The sequence below is a fragment of the Micromesistius poutassou genome (assembly GCF_964030765.1).
Source record: "Micromesistius poutassou genome assembly, chromosome: 15".
NCBI lineage: Eukaryota > Metazoa > Chordata > Actinopteri > Gadiformes > Gadidae > Micromesistius > Micromesistius poutassou.
The window spans coordinates 9,872,011-9,891,045 of NC_140285.1; the positions used below are offsets into that span (position 1 = coordinate 9,872,011).

Genomic DNA, 19,035 nt, shown 5'->3' on the forward strand with positions numbered 1-19,035 from the left:
TTCCAACTTAACCCTTAGTTATTGGAGGAACATTTGCCTCGGTTTCATATGCCTTTTAAAACTAGAACCGAGTTCCAGTGCGAGCTCATGGTATGGGTCGTGATGGCTCTCGGTTGGAGAGTCTGTATTCTGTGGGCTACGTGCTCCGCTCCTGATGCTTTTGTTGCTGATGCGGCTCAGTCGCCACCAGACAGCCAATCACGTCCCTGCTATTTCACCAAGGGGAGGGGGGCGTCCCTCAGTACCAACCGTTTCAGTGCCCGGAGCCAAAACCACGATCACATTCTCCGTCTGCCTCAGAAGAACCCGGCGAAGGACAATATACTGGCATCACCGTAGGTCTTCAGGCTTCTGGAAAAGAACAAACAAAAGAGCGATCCCCTTTAGGCGTGTTATCTTATTCATATAACTGTCATCCATGAGATTCTTCAGGCTTACCTTCAAGTGCTTCGTCGACTGCTTCTGAATCCTCACAACGTCCCACTGCGGCGATTTGTAAAATTCCATCTCTTGTCGAGTATTTTAATTAAACCTGTTCAAACAACAACTACGATTTTGTACCGCAGACGAAGTCCCAAATCGACCAAATAAAGAGAGTAAAGATCTGAAGAACTGCAGCTATTTGGGGGCATTGGCTGGCCACGTTAATTTGATCCAACACCGGCGCTTGGCTTCAGCATAGGACTAGCTCATACAGACCTGACTATCGGTCAAAACACAAAATCTGTGCCGCCTTTCAAAAATTATGTCCCCAGAAGTGGAAGATAACACCAAAGGTAAGTGAGATCGTAAATATTCAAAAATGCTAATGTTTTTTATTATGTTATGTTTTTATTTGTGTCACAGTGGGCTATGTGTATATCTGTATCCCCCCCCCCTCCCCCTCCCCCTTAGCACGTATTCCTCATCACTGGTTTCCAATAGGCTGCTGTTATCCATGGCAAAGCACTCTCATCCTGACTCAAACTTACTGCCTCACACCTGCCTAACACCTGCTACACTGCATTTTGTTGTATAAGTATAGTAAATATATATTACAAATGTCTGCCTCTCAATATGCAATTTATTGATGGCACCACTAAAGGCATTGGAGAAACATGAAACATGCTGTGCTCAAACATCAGATTTCACAGGTCAATTTAGAACTTACATTTGAGGCAACTTTCATGTTATTGGAACCGTAAACCAATTGATTTTAAAGCTTGATCACATATTAGTTTATAAGTAGGCTCTGTGGTTCGATCAGCCAGATACCAGATAAGGAATCTTCATTGACTACTTTTTTGTTTTTAATTCAACAAGGTTATTAGTGTTTGACATATAGACCATGACAAGGAAAACTTGAATAAAGTAACCACTTGAACTAACCAAATGAACAGACATACTGTATTTACATTTCAATAATTGAACCTGACTAAATGTTTTGGGCTGTCCACCTGCTCCTAAATTGATCTAGAGCCCTCACCTCACCTTGTAAAGTGTCTCCAATGCCATCTCCAGCCAAACACACCATCTACTCACATATCCCCCAGCCCCCCTAGTCTGCTTCAATCCGGATGAAACTGCTTTCCTTTCATCCGTCACAGTGGCCGACATTGTTATGAATGATAAAGTTACACGTTCTGTGTTCATGCGTGATGTGTTTGTGTGTGCGTGTCTGTGTTTGACTTCAACATCACCGATATTGATTATTAAAATTAATGATTTTGTGCACGATTCGGAGCATGGCTGCTTGTGTACGTGACAGAAGAGCTAGCCTGGACACCTTTCGAATGCCGCTTGCTGTATTCTACCGCAGCACACAAATCACTTTGTCCGGGAGAGAGAGGGAGGGACAGACAGAGAGAGAGAGAGAGAGATACTGAGAGAGTGTGTCAGAGAGTGAGAGAGAGAGGGACAGAGAGAGACAGAGCTAAGATGTGGGAGCGTCTCTGACTCACCGACGACAGTGTTGCCTTATATATGATTGGAAAATAACTGAAATGGAATTCTGCTCACATGTCAAAGTGGGTATGGAAACCCCCCACTCACAACAATAGATCAGATATAGTTTCATGGGTAGTTGTGATCCAAACAGTATACTGAAGCTACTACCTATGCTGTCCTTGCAGTGAACCCAAAACACACACGTACACAAACACACACACACATGCACACCCACACACATACTTAGTCACCTGGTGCTCCTCTCTCTCACTTTCACTGTCTAGATCTCTATCTCAATGTCAATTGCTATCATCACTGCCATAGAGGTCTCAAAGTGGTGCTAATGAGTGATAGGAGTTGGGTGAATAACTTGTGAATGTGGGTTTATTTATTTTTTAATTATTGTGCACGTCACAAACATGCTGGTCCCCTGATTGCTGAACCTTTGTTTTTCAGATATCCAGTAGAAGAAAACAGACATGTATGAGTGTGATAATAATGAGTTTGTTTTTTGTTTTTTTGAAAACACATTCTTTGGTGCAATGTTTGCATATGCTTCATCCATTCTCCTTCACGATGCCTTCTTTCTCCATTTTTCCCTCTCCCCCTCCCCCTGTGTAGATGACATCGGCCTCACCCAGGTGGAGGTTGGCATACCACCTGAAGAGGAGCCCGAAGACGGATCGGCTCGGGCCCTCGTGCCCATCCCTGGTGGAGGGACCGCTGGGGGTGCGGAGGAGAGTGGAGGAGACGGTGGGGGGGTGCCCCCACCCCAGAGCCAGGATGGCGCAACGGTGGTGGTGGCGGCAGGACCGGGTGCGGTGGCCAGCTCGGCGCTGCCAGAGGTGGAGAGAGAGACGTGGACTCGTCAGATGGACTTCATCATGTCCTGTGTGGGCTTCGCCGTGGGCCTGGGCAACGTGTGGCGCTTCCCCTACCTCTGCTACAAGAACGGAGGAGGTGAGCTTCCTGGGGACCAGAAGAACCTTTAACATATCACAGAAATAGCATCACAAACAAATGGATGTCAGCATTTGAAATGTTTATTCAAAGCGTTGGACGAGATACTGAGTGTATACACTTTTATCCTGCCCAATGGGAATCTGACCCCTAACACTGGCAGTTTAATTACAGCGCTCTACCAGTTGAGCTAGACAGGACCTCTTGGTTTGATAGTACGTGCTGTTTTGTAAATGGCGTTTTGACCATGTATGCTGTTGTGTTATCCTATGCTCCCATGCAAAGCAAGGGAGGCTAACCGGTTGTGTAAAATGAAGCAAGGCGCAGGACAGTAATGATCCAGAAGGCAGGAGGAGTGCAGGGCTATTAGAGACACACAGCAGCCAATGCCGTGCTCACATGAATGTAAACACGTAGATGCACATGGCACCCCTCTACTTCACGGCGGTCACAGTGTGAAGTTCAGTAAACACACACAATCACTATTACCTTTACAGTGTGGCCCTATCTCTCTCACCTACCTCGCAACCTCCATCCCTGCCACCACTTCAATGAGTTTTCCCTCCTTTCTCTACTTCCTGTTCTTTTCCTCGTTTAACTGCAATAACTGCTCGGGGCTGCAGCAAACTTTGCCCTTGATTCACTCCTTATCGCTGTGGGGCTTTGTCCTATTTCTTTTTTTATGAGAGACGCACTATAAAGTGAGTGTGCCGTTGTTTGCAAAGCAACGCCGCGTCTGAGCCCCTCCTCCCCCTCGCTCTGCCCTCCTGTGTGTCTTGTGACCAAAGACTCAGATACCGTCTGATATCGTGTAACAATGGCCTGCCTCACATGGTCTAGTTACAAACCCCCTCTCCCCCCCCCCCCCACCCCACACACACACACTCTTAGCTCCTGGCCTGGGTTCCTGTGCAAAACAAAGGTGCATTCTCCTGCTTGCTGGACGATAAGGGAATGAGGCGGGGGTGTGGCAAATGGGACATACACACGCATCACACACACGTACATGTCTTGTGACCTCATGGTCCTACCTTTACCCGGGCGTCTCTCCCTGGGTTCCTGCGAAACAGACCATCAGAAACACCTTGGGACACGTGGTGTCAAGGCGATAACAGCAGGGCTGTCACGTACGCACCGATATGGCCTGTGGCCTTAACAAGGTCACGGCATATCAGATAGGAAGCAAGAGAGAGTTATCGTTTGATATATAACATTGATTTCCAGGAGGCGCCATTATTCATTTCACAAAAGCGTTGTTGTGACCAGTCCGGGTAATGGCCAGGGAGAGGATTTGTGAAAGCCTATTACGGATTGGGTTCCTTGCATATGTAGCCTGCGTTTTATGTATGTCAACAAAAGCGATGCGGAATGCCCTCCTCCCGTACATGCACGCCTGCCGGTGCATCTCTTTGCTATATATTTATCTCTCCCGCGTAACTCTCTCTGTCGGTGCGCGTGGGGAATGAGAGATTGTATGGTCACAAACGCTGTCACAAATGTTTCCATATAAGGCTACAGCCTTTTGCCCACGGATAAAGAGGGAGTACAGGAGACTGAATGAGAGACAGCGAGAGAGAGAGAAAGAGAGCGACCAGAGAGAGCAAAACATCTCCACGCAGTAATGATCCATGTTTATAGGATGCCATATTGATCTTCAATTCTGCTTTGTCATTTCTTCGACATTGTTGCTCCGTTTTTCCACGTCCTCTATTTTACCCTTCTACCCGGTCCATTTTCTCATCCATTCTACATAACGCACTCTCTTGAGTCACATGACTGCCCCCCACCTCCCCTAACTGCGCACTGTGTTGGCACCACTCACATATCATTTATTGGGTTAAATGATATCGTCATAAGTACCCATTCATCTCCTTTCCTGTTCTCATTATGATCTTGTTGTTGGTGCCTTCAGTGTGAGGATTTATAGGACATACCCTTCGGAAATGTTCTGTAAATAGAAAAACCAGGCAGACTATAACATAGGGCATATCTGTGTGTTATGTATTCCCGGCAGCAATCACCATCTCTGTCCATCGCCCTAATGTGCTGCTAACATCTCCTCACTCAAGGACAAGTGCCATAACTCAAGGAGCGAGAGACAATGCGGTTGTCCTCACCCTCTCTCTCTCTCTCTTTCTCTCTCTCTCTCTCTCTGTGGATCATCTTATCTTTGTCCTTGTCCCACCAGCCTTCCTCCGTGTCTGGTGCTATCTATGTCAAGTGGGTGTCCTTGTGCATGTGTCGACTTGCTTGGAAATGCATGCGTTTAAATGCAGCATTGGCTGACGCGGTAGAAACTAAATGGACCGAGATTACAGCTGGAACCCTACAAGGGGCGTAGCTGGGGCCATCTTAGCTGCAACTGAGTCGCTCTGAAAGTGAATCGCTTTCTTGTTGTCAGAATGAGCTTGACTGCGCCGGAGCTGGACTTCACATGGCGGCATGTAGAGTCTCTTTAAGGTAGCACTAGCCATGTGTTAAAAATAACGTAAAGTGAAGAATTGATTCCCCTCTCCTTCCTGCAGACCTAAAGACAACAATAGTTATGGAAGTCGATTTTATTGATTCTGCAGTCAGACACACGCACTCAGCAGCATGGGCTGTCTCTCACCAAGCTCGCTCTCTCTCTCTCCCTCTTTCTCTCTCTGTTTTCCCATCTATTTATCTTAATATTCAAAAGTAACAACATTTAATAAAATACACTGAAAAGCATCTTAGTGATTATCATCGAATACTATCTTGACAACGAGTGAAGACAGTAAGTACTATACAGTAAGACAGTATAGTACTGAATAAGTACTGTTTTGGAGACACAGTATTACACGGTAAAACCTTAGCCTCCTTATTATTCTTTATTATGTTTGAATAGTTTGTAAAATGGTGTGTGGATGACTGAATATTGTCCTAATGTGAGGGAATGTAGGAGCCTGTCTCTGCCCGTCCGGTAGCTATTACACTTCTAAAATCTCCTCTGAATATGGAAGGTGATCCCTTTAAGGCCTTAATTGGGATAAATGGCTTCATGAAATTGACCTGACCTTGTGCGTGTGTGTGTGTGTATGTGTGTGTATGTTTCTGTGTATGTGTGTGTGTGTGTTTACTTATTCTGCATGATTGGAAGGTGTGTTCCTCATTCCCTACATGCTGACGGTATTCATCGGGGGCATCCCTGTGTTCTTCCTGGAGATCGCTCTGGGCCAGTTCATGAAGCAGGGGGGTGTCTCTGCCTGGAACATAGCACCCCTCTTTAAAGGTACGCTCTGCTGCGTCATTCTGTGATCAACATGTGTTTGTGAGGGGGTTTGTGTGTGTGTGTGTGTGTGTGTGTGTGTGTGTGTGTGTGTGTTCGTGTGTGTGTGTGTGTTTGTGTGTGTGTGAGAGGGTGTATTGATGCAGGAATGTTCCATCATGCCTACACTGCTCGCTTATTCCCACTTTGACACAGCCTTCTCACCGCCCTGTTCCCCCCACACACACACACCTTCACACAACTGTCTCCCTGTCTCTTTCGATACTCTCTAAACTATCTATATTTTTCTCTCTCTCTCTCTCTCTCTCTCTCTCTCTCTCTCTCTCTCTCTCTCTCTCTCTCTGTCTCTGTCTCTGTTCTCTCTCAATCCCTCCTCCTCTTCATTTTCCCTCTAACATTCTCTCATTCTCCCTCCCTCCCAACACCATCTCTCTCTCTCTCTCTCTCTCTCTCTCTCTCTCTCTCTCTCTCTCTCTCTCTCTCTCTCTCTCTCTCTCTCTCTCTCTCCCTCCCCCTGCACACACTCGTCCTCCCTCTGCCGGTCAGGTCTGGGCCTGGCGTCCATGGTGATCGTGTTCTTCTGCAACACCTACTACATCATGATCCTGGTGTGGGCCCTGTACTTCCTCCTGCACTCCTTCAGCAGCCCCCTGCCCTGGGCCACCTGCGGCCACCCCTGGAACACGCCCAACTGCACGCAGGACTTCCGCCGGGCCTGCTACAGCCGCATGGGCATCGGCACCGGCGGCCAGTCGACGGCCTTCAACGGCACGTCCTCCCCCTCCTCCTCCTCCTCCTCCTCCGCCCTCCTCCTCCCGTCCGCGGCCCCCGCGCCGTTCAACCTGTCCGCCGCCCAGCTCCTCTTCAACGGCACCTGCAGCGACGTGGAGGGCATGCGCTCGCCGGTCATCGAGTTCTGGGAGTACGTTCCTCCTCCTCCTCCTCCTCTCCTCTCCGAGTCTTGCCGCTCCTCGGGCGCCCGCCACCGAGGAGAGTTAGCTTAAGGGTTGACCAGGCTTTAGGTGGCTCATCTTTTAACATTTTCTTATTTTCGTTTTTTTTTTAAATTTCTTACTTTGATTTGATTTGGTATGGTTTTCTGCTTCGCTAACATCAACACATCCGTTGTGTCCCCCCCCTTCCCTCCCCCCCCCCCCCCCCCCACCCCCCACCCTGTCCGTCCGTCCCCCCGTCCGTCCAAAAAGGCGCAAGGTGCTTCGTCTGTCCAGTGGGCTGGAAGAGCCTGGGGACATCAGCTTTCACATGGTCTTGTGTCTCATTGCCACCTGGGTCATTGTTTACTTCTGCATATGGAAGGGAGTCAAGTCCACCGGCAAGGTGAGCCCAGTGTGTGTGTGTATGTGTGCGTGTATGTGTGTATGTGTATGTGTCCGTGTGTCTGTGCGTACCTGTGTCTATGCGTACGTGTCTGTGCGTAGTGTATTATGGCTAAGTGCTATGGTTTTCCTGCACAGGTTCACAGAGTGCATCGGCATTATTTGCTGCGCAGCATCAACTTAAGCTTGGGGAATTTTTGTTCTACTTTTTTCCATTTGGCTTACCCTCCAGCTCCAAAACCCCTAAAGGATACATTCACGGTTTAGCCCCACACCTTAGTTGACTAACCCAGTGTTGGTTCACTCACACTAGCAGTCATTGACGGCCAAGTTCTTGGCTTCGCCGTACTCAGCTCTATTCTCGTCGTTCCGGAGGTGTATCGTATAGACGTGAATCCCTTCAGTTCATTTCAGTAAAGACACCATGATCTGCCGGATTATATTCAATTGCGTAGTTCAGTTTCTTTGCCAACATTGTGTGTGATGTTAATATAGACGACTGATGAATATGTTCGTTATTATGACATTTATTTCATTCATAAAACTGCATCTTGCACTGGTTCTGTGTTGGAACATAATAACAGCTCATCCCAGTTATTCATATTGCCACTGTCTGCACACAAGCACACAATGCTGTGCTTAAAGTCCCTGTAGTGTTTGAAGTGTGTCCCTGTAGTGTGTCTATGAATCTTCTTGAAACATTTTCCGCAACCAGTATGCATTCTTAATCTTTATTAGGTCTCTGTAGTCTTTTCGTATTGCTTGAAGGTCGTGTGATGAAAGTAAAACATCTATGTTTACCCGGTCTACCTTTAAATTAGGTTTCACAGCAAACGCATCGTTATTGGTTGACGCCTCGCGATCTAAACCAAAAAGTAGGGACATTTGTAACTTTTTCCCACAGCCCCTGTTGCTTCCTTCATACCCTTTGGCTCGCTTTGCGTCGCCGTCCTCGGTTCCTCCGAACTTTGCCTTTCAGCGCCGAGTGCTATTGGAAATACATTGGTTCACTTGGCAAAACCCGAGTGTGACTGCACCTTATGTGTCAATCCTGCCCCAACCCCATTCACTACCTGTCTTGCCTCTGTGTTTTTGGTATAATGTTTGTCCCCTGTGTTAATAAGTTAACACAGGTTCAAATTGTGTTCAGCTGCATTCCATGTATTTATGTAGTTCCTGCACCGGTCTGTCGGTTCCTTGTTTGTAATGGGTTCATTTCTGCCTGCCTGGTTTCCTTCAGTAAAGCTTCCTTTTGCACGTACCCTATCTCTCCTCATATTATCTTTTATTTTAAGCTGTGTAATTTGTTTATTTGAGTATTTTGAAATAACAGGCTTATACTCACATTCAGGTTGTAGCCTAGGCCACTTGTCTTGTTGTTAATCCTTTTCCATCCAGGGTACACATAACATTGTGTGAGCATAGTCTACAGTTAACCATTCATTCTCAAAAATTGACCCATTGCATGCAGATATAATCACATCAGTGTTTTGTTTGATATAATGTAATTTATTGTCATGTAATTGTATATGGGTATCTGCTTTGCCAAATACTAATGCTTACTGTGTCTGTTTCTGTGTGTGTGTGTGTGTGTGTGTGTGTGTGTGTGTGTGTGTGTGTGTGTGTGTGTGTATATGAGTGTGTTTGTGTGTGTGTGTGTGTGTGTGTGTGTGTGTGTCTCTGTGTGTACGTGCGTGTGTGTGTGTGTGTGTGTGTGTGTACGTGTGTGTCTGTGTCTGTGTGTGTGTGTGTGTAGTGTGTACGTGAGTGTGTGTGTGTGCATGCGTACATGTGGGGATGTGAGGAAGGGTGGAGCTAGTCTCTACTAAGAGGATTAATAACTTTCTCCCATGTTGATGTGCTAAAGGGGCTTTACTGGTCACCTTAGATCAAGGCAAAAATGTTGTGCCCTTTTCCCCCCTGGGTCCTATCATGCTGACAAAGCGGAACACTGTTTCCGTTGGCTGGCCGGACACTGCTTTCTCTGCATAACTCCACAAATACTTAGAAACACACATTACATAAGGGTTGAATTATTAAAAAAATATATAATTTCTATCAATATTTACACATTAGCATCTATGGCATAGAACATATGCACGATCATAAGTTCATACTACTTTGTTCAAGGAAACATAGCAAGCATGCGTGCACTATTAGCGTTGGACAGAGCTGGCTCAGGACTGCAAGGTCATTTGGCTTAAAAGACTGGAGAGGTCATAAGCTATGCAGCCGTCCCACACAAAATTCATCTCCCACCCCGACTAATCTCCTTGATGCAATGAGTCAACGTTTTGGTTTGCAGTGTTTTGCTAAACTAGCTTAAGAAGGCCTTATACAGTGTACTCTGTCTACGCTGAGATATAGTGAGCATATGTTGACTGTACACTCTGTCTCCCTGTCTTTCTGCAGGTGGTCTATTTTACAGCACTTTTCCCCTACGTGGTTCTGGTGGTCCTGTTGGCCCATGGAATCACTCTACCGGGGGCCTGGGACGGTATCGTCTTCTACTTGAAGCCCGATTGGTCCAAACTGGGAGAAGCACAAGTATGGGTTCTCTACTAGCTTGCTGTGTAGCGTCAACATGTCCCTTGCATTTTCAAGTGAAGTAATAATAAAACTAAACGATCAACCGCTCAGGGGAGGAAATGTCTTTCCTCACGCCTGTGTTTGTGTTTCAGGTATGGATCGACGCAGGCACTCAGATTTTCTTCTCGTACGCCATCGGACTGGGTGCTCTGACCGCGCTCGGCAGCTACAACCGCTTCCACAACAACTGTTACCAGTGAGTGACACCAGAGACAGACTGACACAACAGTAGCGGGATGCTCACAGGTTTAAGGATTAGAAATGATTGGTTCTTTTATTCAATGGGATTATTTTCTATTGATAGTCATTTTCACTCATGGGGGGTGGGGGTAAAATATGTTTAGAAACATGACGTTGACTTTCTCTTCATTTGAGGAGAACAAAGAGAAAATATTGCTTCCAGATAGTTCATGTTTGTGTGGTAGAAGCTCGGTGGGGTAGAATTTGGTTAAATAGGATTAAATAATCCTACTTTATGTGTTCAAAAGATCAGAATGTGTGTGTTGGTTTGGCACAAAAATATCAGATCTTTGTGTGTTGGTTTTGGCCCAAATTTATTTTGCTAATAAATGCACAACTCTAAGGACATTTAGACTAGCTCGTAGGTTAACAATACCTGGACATACCTTTAGTCAATGCTGAACGATAGTGATTTGAACAATATTAGCAGTGAAAGAGAGGATATAACCATGTTATTGTTATTTTTTCTCCCGCCTAATAACTGGGAATGGGCTCAATCTTACACATTCACTTTAGGTTTCTTTAAGACTAAACAAATAAATAATAGTGTTTTATTTCCAGACAATGACGTAAATGTTTGACTTGGCTGGCTGTATAGGTCCTCTCCCTGAGGCACTATAGAACATTAGTATGAGACGAGGAGTTTAGTTATCCCGAGATCAATATGGACTTCAAGTAATATAATTTATTATTCATATTTCTATTAAATAAAACATGATTATCTTTTCCGTTCTGGTTGTTTTAGTTCCAGCTGGATCACTGGTCTAGTCTGAACTTCATGGTCAAAGTTGTCTTTTTTGTACTCTGTATGGCCTTCGATCTAGACTGATGACTTTCATCTAGCCCCAATGTCAAGCAATAGAATACAAGAGGGCGGTCAACTGCAAATGTTCCTGGAACATTGTCGACCTTTCTCATGATTCTAAGAGTCCTAGACTTTTCTAATATTAAACATGATTTGCAGAAGTAATGGAAACCAGAACACCACATTCGCTATGTCTCTGCCTATTCTTGGAGTTCAGAAATAAAATATATACGACTTGCACAAATCTGAAACCTGTGTGTGTATGTGTAGCCATATTATACCGCGGTGATCTCTCGTAAACTCCCCCTACGTGTAAACAGGCTGAGATGGTTTTGAGCATGTCGTGTCTTCATGTAAACAGATGGGTTTTTTTAACCTAGATACAACAGGAACACAAAAAACTTCAAACTAAATCTAGATATTTCTCTTCTTCAAATGAAGCCACATTAATAGTTCTTGAAAAGCTGCCACTCCATCATATTAGTGAGAAGCTCATTGAAGTAGTAAAATAGTGTTTAGCTGCCCATGCCCTCCCCATTATTTCTTCAGCAGGGAGTGCAATGTAATTGCATTTGTTTAGACAGAAGTAGAAGAGGTATGTAAACAGTCTGACCATAACATGATACAGCTGTTTGGCAGCTCCACTAGAATATCGGAGCTCTTTATTTTAGTTGATACATCGAACCACCTGATCCTGGCGCTCTGCTAAACTAGTCCCAGAAAGATTCTTCCCCTTGGCTATTTCTCTTTTTGCCCGAAATAGGAAGTTAGAGGACGATTGGCCTCTCTCTCTCTCTCTTTCTCTCTCCCTCCCTCCCTCTCTCTCACCGTGCAACTCCCACTGCGGTATCCTGGTCTCCCTCCAGCTCTATTGACCACTGTGGAGATCGCTCCTAGTCCTCCATTGTCTCACTCAGTGACTCATTCAGTGTCACTAAAGGTCTAGCCTGTCACTAATGGAGCCTTACAATTCACTCTGTTGAGTTAAAGCCTAAGACAGCTGCTGCTGGTGCTGCTGCTTCTGCATCGGCCACTGCTACTGCTGCACTGCGTTGCTGCAGCTATTCAGGTCAGGCAGATGTTTATGCACAACCCAAATAACCAGCCCAGCTCTATTCTTGGCCGGTAATTCCGCAAATACTATTTATTTTTCCACGTAAAGGGGTTGTCAGGATAAAGACTGTGACACAGGCGTGACATTGCCCCGTGAGTCACACTCATGTGTGTGTGTTCAAATAACTGAGCCGTGGTTTTTCCGTTTTTTGGGGCATTTAGGCCCGACCCTTCCGTAGGAGAGCCATTGAATAGAGTGCTCTTTCCTCATCTGACCCCCCCCGCCCACCTGAAGGCTACTCCTGCCAGCGTTTGTGACTCTACTCTTCACCTGATCCGTCCACACACACACACACACACACACACACACACACACTATGACTATTGATCTCCCTCGTCCATATATTACCCCAACGCCCGTCCACTTCTCCTATTGTGAATGCTCCTGTCTCCCCTAATGTCAATAGCATCTTCTAAAAGCTTACTGTAATAGCTCCATTACATTATCTCTCTCTCTCTCTCCCTCTCCCTTTCTCTCTCCATAGGGATGCATTTGTGCTGGCTTTCATCAACAGCGGGACCAGTTTCTTTGCTGGCTTTGTGGTGTTTTCCGTGCTGGGCTTCATGGCCGCAGAACAAGGAGTGGACATCAGCAAGGTAGCAGAGAGCGGTAAGAACACCCCTAACCACCCTACTGGGAAAACTGCCGTTTGCCTGGCTCTCCCAGATTCAGACGAGTGTATTAGTTCCAGGTCATCATTGTGCGGCCAGAAGGGGAGTTGGTTTCAGTGTTTGCTTTCTGTAAGCCGCTTCCATTGAGTTGCGGCACATTTCAATGGGTGGTAGATTTATAATCACAGGGCCGAGGGAGGTGCTCAATTATCTCTGTGTTTCTAGTTCAACTACAAGCTTGTTGTGTGGTTACTGGCACTCGTTTTGATTAAGTGACTATTCTGAAGTAATTGGATGTCTTTGGACAGTAATTAAAAGTGTATTCCCGTCACATGTAAAAGGGTTATGCTACTGTACCTCAAAATATAATACTGTCGTTCAATGGAAGGTGCTAACAGAAGCAAATGCTAACCCAGAGAGCTCCCCTTGAGGGATTTGGAATTTAGCACCAGATATTACAGTTATCTCGGCATATCCCTTTAAACGTACGCCTTTATATATTGCCTAGAACAGCATGTTAGCTGATCTCTAAAAAGGGGAAAGGGAAGGAAGTGATGCCAAAGTGTGGATAGTGCCAAACATGTCTGTTCTTTCATTACTTTTTTAATTTCTAAAACGTTTATATATATATATCTATAACTGGTTTAGTTTATGGTTGTTATTGTCTCAGCCCACGAGTGCTTTGAATGCACAAGCTCTTGAGGGCTGCAGTTCACTTACAGGCCAGAGGGGTCAGTAGTGAGAAGGAATTTCAGATTTTAACCTTTAACTTAATCTGCAGGTCCGGGCTTGGCCTTCATCGCTTATCCTAAGGCTGTCACCTTGATGCCCATGGCTCCAGTCTGGGCAGCGCTATTCTTCTTCATGCTGCTCGTGCTGGGACTGGACAGCCAGGTAAAACACACAAAACTCGTTCATTTTGTATTCACACCTTCCATTGAAAGCAGAGAAGGATTTATTAAAATTTTCTGTTACCAGAACCTTTCATCTCTCATTTCAATACCATACTTGGTAGCTTTTGTTGAGAATAGACACACTTACTAGCTGGCATCAGTTTTTTCTTTGTTACATTCATACACAAACAATTGGTTGTCTCAGTGACCAATTTTTTAATAACTCATTGCTTGGTACGCGTGTCGTGTGTGTATGTCTGTCTGTATATGTGTGTGTGCGCGTGTGTCTGTGCGTATGGTATCCGGTGTGCCAACATCCATTGTTGTGTAAGCCATGGATTTGTCAATGAGCCTCTGTCTGCCTCCCAACAGAGGCTGTGTGTCTTCTGTTGTGTCAACTCACTCATTCTCTCTCACTCACTTTCCAATCCTCCACTTGTCTTCCGTCCATCTCCCTCGCTGCACTCTCCCACCACCACCACAAGGGACTGTGCTTTCATTCGTAGGAAAGATCTCAAAACAGCTGAATGATTATTATCTTGTACATTCTCTCTCTCTCTCTCTCTCGCTCTCTCTCTTCTATTTTACTGTCCTTCCCACTTTGTCTCCCTCGGTCCTTCCCCTCCCCCATTCATCTGTCAATCTTTCTCTCTCTCTTTCTCTCTCTATTCCCTGATCCCCCGCTCCCGGTCTGTCTCTCTCTCTCTCTCTCTCTCTCTCTCTCTCTCTCTCTCTCTCTCTCTCTCTCTCTCTCTCTGTCTCTCTATGTCTCTCTCTCTCAGTTCGTAGGGGTGGAGGGCTTGATAACAGGCATCATAGACATGCTGCCCCCAAAGTCGGCGCTGGGCTCCGTGAGGCGAGAGGTGGTGGTGGCCGTCTGTTGCTTCACCTGCTTCCTCATCGACATGTCCATGGTCACGGAGGTAACGCTCAGCTGCTCAGACTGCTACACACGTGTTTTTTAGTGATCATTGCAGCTAACCAAGGCAATCTCACCAGACCACAGTATTTCACAACACACAACTGCCACGTTTGGCTGACATGAAACTGTAACGGCTTTTGAGGGAAGACGTGGAAGCTCCTGAAGCACTGAAATAAGAAGTCCATATTTGTTTTTTTGAATGTTATCGATATGTATTCCTAGCAGGAGATTAAGAAAGGGAGGGGGAAATTTATGGTAGAGAGGGAGGAGGCAGAGGAGCCAGCCTGGGAAATGGGTCACCCATGAAATATTAAAAGGATTAAAAGTGATGACGTGTGTGTGTGTGTGTGTGTGTGTGTGTGTGCCTCTGTCTGTCTTTGTATTTGTGTTTGTCTGTCTGTGTGTGTGTGTGTGTGTGTGTGTGTGTGTGTGTGTGTGTGTGTGTGTGTGTGTGTGTGTGTTTGCAGGGAGGTATGTATGTGTTCCAGCTGTTTGACTACTACTCGGCCAGTGGCATCACCCTCCTGTGGCAGGCCTTCTGGGAGTGTGTGGTAGTGGCCTGGGTGTACGGTAAGACCCCCAAGACCCCCGACACATACACACAAACACACACGTAACACCTTCATCAACACAACAGCTGTCCTTATCACTCGCTCTCTTTCTCTCTCTCTCCCTCTCACTTTCTCTCTCTTTCTTTCTCCCTCTCTCTCTCTGTTTCTCTCCCCCTCTCTCTCTTTCTCTCCCCCCTCTCTCTCTCTCTCTCTCTCTCTCTCTCTCACTTTCTCTCACTCTCTCTCACTCTCCCTCTCCCTCTCTCTCTATTTCTCTCTCTCTCTCTTTCTCTCCCCCTCTCCCTTTCTCTCCCCCCCCCAGGTGCCGACCGCTTCATGGACGACGTGGCCCGCATGATCGGCTATCGCCCCCTACCCTACATGAAGTGGTGCTGGTCTTACATCACCCCTCTGGTCTGTGTGGTAAGTCTCACACACACACACGCACGCACGCACGCACGCACGCACGCACGCACGCACACACACACACACACACACACAGATGCACGCATTTATATGTGCACCTATCACAGCAACACAGATATAGATACAACGGCATACAAAAGGGGGAAGGACAGGCCAGGTCGTCGGGACGTTTGGCTCCCAGCTGAAAGAGTCTGTCGGCACGGTGGAGCCTGACTCCTACCTGCTCTGCACTGTACCGTACTCTGGGTGGAGTGTGGCAGTCACCACCTGCCTGATAACTCATCACCAATACAACAGTCAACACAAAAGCCTTTTTCATTTTTTGTCGTTCGTCCACCGCTCACACTTTGGGACGCCCCCCCCCCGCAGGCAGTGTTCCTGTTCCACGTGGTGAACTACAAGCGTCTGACCTACAACACGGCGTACACGTACCCCTGGTGGGGCGAGGCGCTGGGCTGGTGCCTGGCGCTGTCCTCCATGCTCTGCATCCCCATCACCGTCGCCTACAAGCTGCTGCGCTGCAAAGGATCCTTCCGGGAGGTCAGACTCTCTCTCTCTCTCTCTCTCTCTCTCTCTCTCTCTCTCTCTCTCTCTGACTCTCTGTCTCTCTCTGTCTCTCTCTCTTGCTCTCTCTCTCTCCCTCTCTGTCTCTGTCTCTCTCTCTCTCTCTCTTTCTCTCTGTGTCATGTCGTGTTGACTTCCTTCAGACGGTGCTGCAGTGTGCAAAGCGTTCACATTCACTGTCTGCCAGCGTTCAATATGGTGAGTAAAACAGAAGGCCGCTCAGAGCGATGCCTCGGATCAGTCCATTCATAATCACACAGCCATGGTGGAGGCTGCTGACACAAGGTCTCAGCCAGTGTGCTGCTCAAGGACACCCCGGCAGAGTTTTACTAATAGGAACCCTGCGACTATGAATAAACATGGCGACATGGCGTAGAAGACCCTAGACCCTGGAGTTCCCTACCACTCTACTGCAGGGAGGATTGGGGTTTCAGCCAATCGGATATTCAGCATCCTGAATCATTGTGATTGGTCAAACCACTCTCCATGTGCGACTAGGAGACTCAAGTGTGGCTTTTAGATTTAACTGAATACTGAATTTTAAACAAAAAAGGTTCTGATTAGCTCCTCCTTCTGGCCCAACCCTCTCCAGAGTAACAATAACATGGCTGACTGGCTTGTGGTCTCTCCCCTCAGCGGTGGCAGCACCTGACCACGCCGGTGTGGGGCCGACACCACATGGAGTACCTGGCCCCAGAGTCCGAGGCCAAACTGCTGCCCCCTGCAGGCGCCAAGAGCTCGCTGCACTTCGAAAGTGTCATCTAACCATCAGCCTCCAACCGAAAACAAGCATCCCGCCCCCAGCCCCCCCCCCCCCTCAGTATAACCGCAGAAAACCGCAGAAACCCACAGAGGTCCACCGAGCGCCAGGAGCAATCCAATCAATCATCCCCCGCCCCCCCCCCCCCCGTGCCCGCCCATTCCCCCTATGGTCCCACAATGAAGGAAGAAGAAAAGAAAAAAAAAGTATTGGACCAAAGACCAGATGGCAGAAGAACCGTCCTCCACAGCCAGACTGTGCGCCAGACAGACAGACAGAGAGAAACCAACAGGTGTAATGTCCCTCCTCACGCTCTGCTCTCTCCAGTCACTCTACCTCGCCGCTCTTCATTCCGCCCGCTCTTTGCACCCCGCCTTCTAGTGCCGTCTCGTCCCCGTCTCGTCCTGTGAGTTTTTTGACGTGTCGTCGTCCGATTATTGCCGCAATGTGAACGCCCCGCCTCTCGCCTTACATCCGTTGCGCCCCCTAGCTCGCCGCAGCCGCCGCCGCCGCCGCTGGCCAAACGACAACCTCGTCCGTCCCGACCCGACAGAGGCACGCCTGGTGCTGGATGCATGTGGAAGAAAAAAGACAAATTAAACCATGTAGTCAAACTAACCCCATGAAAGCCCTAAGTGTTTAACATTAAAAGTGTGTGTGTGTATGGGTTTGTGTGTGTGTGTGTGTGTGTGTGTGTGTGTGGTTGTGTAGGTGGGTCCGTGTGGGCGTGTGCACATACCTGTGGGTGTGTGTATAGGTGTGTGTGTGTGTGTGTGTGTGCGCGTGAGTGTGTGCGTGCATGTGTGTGGGTGTGTGTATGAGGTGTGTTGCCTGCATCTGCAGTGTTTACATGTGCACCAGTGATGTACCTTGTGCTTACGTGTGTCCGACTGCGTACGTGTTGATTAAAAGTGGCACGTCTCATCTCACTGTTCAGTCAAACTGAACTTTGACTCATCTTTCGTTTTTTTTTTACCGTGGTATTCTTATCATTGTAGCTGTACAAAAAATGAATTCCACTTCTAAAAAAAAAAAGGAAAATATAAGTGTCCCTTTGTATTGTAGGAGGATATGAATCATCAGTGTTTAACAAGTTTGTGGGGCGCGGGCTGGGGGGGTATTTCCACATTGAGATGATACAACATGTCAGATTGGACTGTGGATAGCAGAGCTATGACTGTGGCCCAGAATGATCCTATTCCAAGGAAGAAGCAATAAATGATGCGACATGATGAGATGGAAATGATGTGGTCATTTCCTTTTTATTGGCTCTGCAGTTACAGACACCCCTAATATAATATTTTTTATGAACTTGTATCTCATTCAATGGTATCCTGAAGATCTTTCGTAGTTGTAGTCGTAGAAGCTTAGATACTAGACACATTTTATTATTATATTATATGATAAAAAAAGTTAAGTGTGATTATGTCTTCGCTTTTTGTTATGAATATTGATACATATCAATAACAGTGATTATATATCACTATCCTCATAACACTAATGTATCTACATTGAAAATACATACAGAAATACAATCAGCTCTTCAACAGCTAATATGGGAGTATTGTATGGCTTATGAAGACTAATGGACTTATTACAGGATTATGAAAACATACATTACACAAATGGCTCTGTCAATGAATGGTATTATAATTCTTTATCGTAGAGATTTAGAAGACCTCTGTTCATGATGAACATCCAATTTCCAGAGGCGTAAGATATACCACCACTAATACTGTGATAGCTGTAAAATACACCACTAATAAACAGAGTTGTAGAGCGGTAGAAGCTAAATGTATTCTAAGTGCTTAACCCCTTAAATATAACAAGGATGTCAGGCTATGCTGGTATCGACCACACACCACTGACATAACCCTGAGTGCTGCTCTCTTGGAGTGTTGTTTCGAAACAGAAACAGAAACTAAGAATTGCACGATGTGATAACACCTGATGAGGGAACATTTTGGAGAAGGAATGAGGTTAGGAATGAGGAATGAGGTTATCAACTATTCTAGAAAATGCTATTCACAAAAAGTAACAGTTGCCAATCTACTTAGGCTTCAAAGACAGGGCATTGTACATTAACC

The 19,035-nt window shown here is 46.5% G+C and overlaps 2 protein-coding genes across 2 annotated transcripts in view; one reads left to right on the forward strand and one right to left on the reverse strand.

Moving 5' to 3' along the window:
- Positions 1-715: 715 nt before the first annotated feature.
- On the forward strand, positions 716-16,986 carry LOC311360209 (sodium- and chloride-dependent creatine transporter 1). Its single transcript, XM_084480295.1, has 14 exons — positions 716-776; positions 2,548-2,886; positions 6,008-6,139; positions 6,683-7,058; positions 7,342-7,474; positions 9,886-10,020; positions 10,155-10,258; positions 12,706-12,830; positions 13,614-13,726; positions 14,508-14,648; positions 15,115-15,217; positions 15,521-15,621; positions 15,994-16,164; positions 16,825-16,986. The coding sequence occupies exons 1-14, from the start codon at positions 746-748 to the stop codon at positions 16,951-16,953; spliced, it is 2,133 nt and encodes a 710-aa protein (XP_084336421.1). The 5' UTR covers positions 716-745; the 3' UTR covers positions 16,954-16,986.
- Positions 16,987-18,491: 1,505 nt separating this feature from the next.
- LOC311359793 (solute carrier family 26 member 6-like) overlaps positions 18,492-19,035 on the reverse strand; it is a gene marked incomplete at its 3' end in the record, with an annotated part of 10,812 nt that continues 10,268 nt past the window's right edge. Inside the window, exon 19 of the mRNA XM_084479831.1 lies at positions 18,492-18,498. Coding sequence (XP_084335957.1) covers positions 18,492-18,498 — 7 coding nt within the window. The remainder of the gene's footprint in view (positions 18,499-19,035) is intronic.

Bases quoted from the DNA above. Each gene is read 5' to 3' on its own strand.
- LOC311360209 (XM_084480295.1), top strand. From the start codon at position 746: ATGTCCCCAGAAGTGGAAGATAACACCAAAG. The intron at 12,831-13,613 runs GTAAGAACACCC...CTTAATCTGCAG, and splicing joins CAGCAAGGTAGCAGAGAGCG to GTCCGGGCTTGGCCTTCATC. The intron at 16,165-16,824 runs GTCAGACTCTCT...CTCTCCCCTCAG, and splicing joins GCAAAGGATCCTTCCGGGAG to CGGTGGCAGCACCTGACCAC.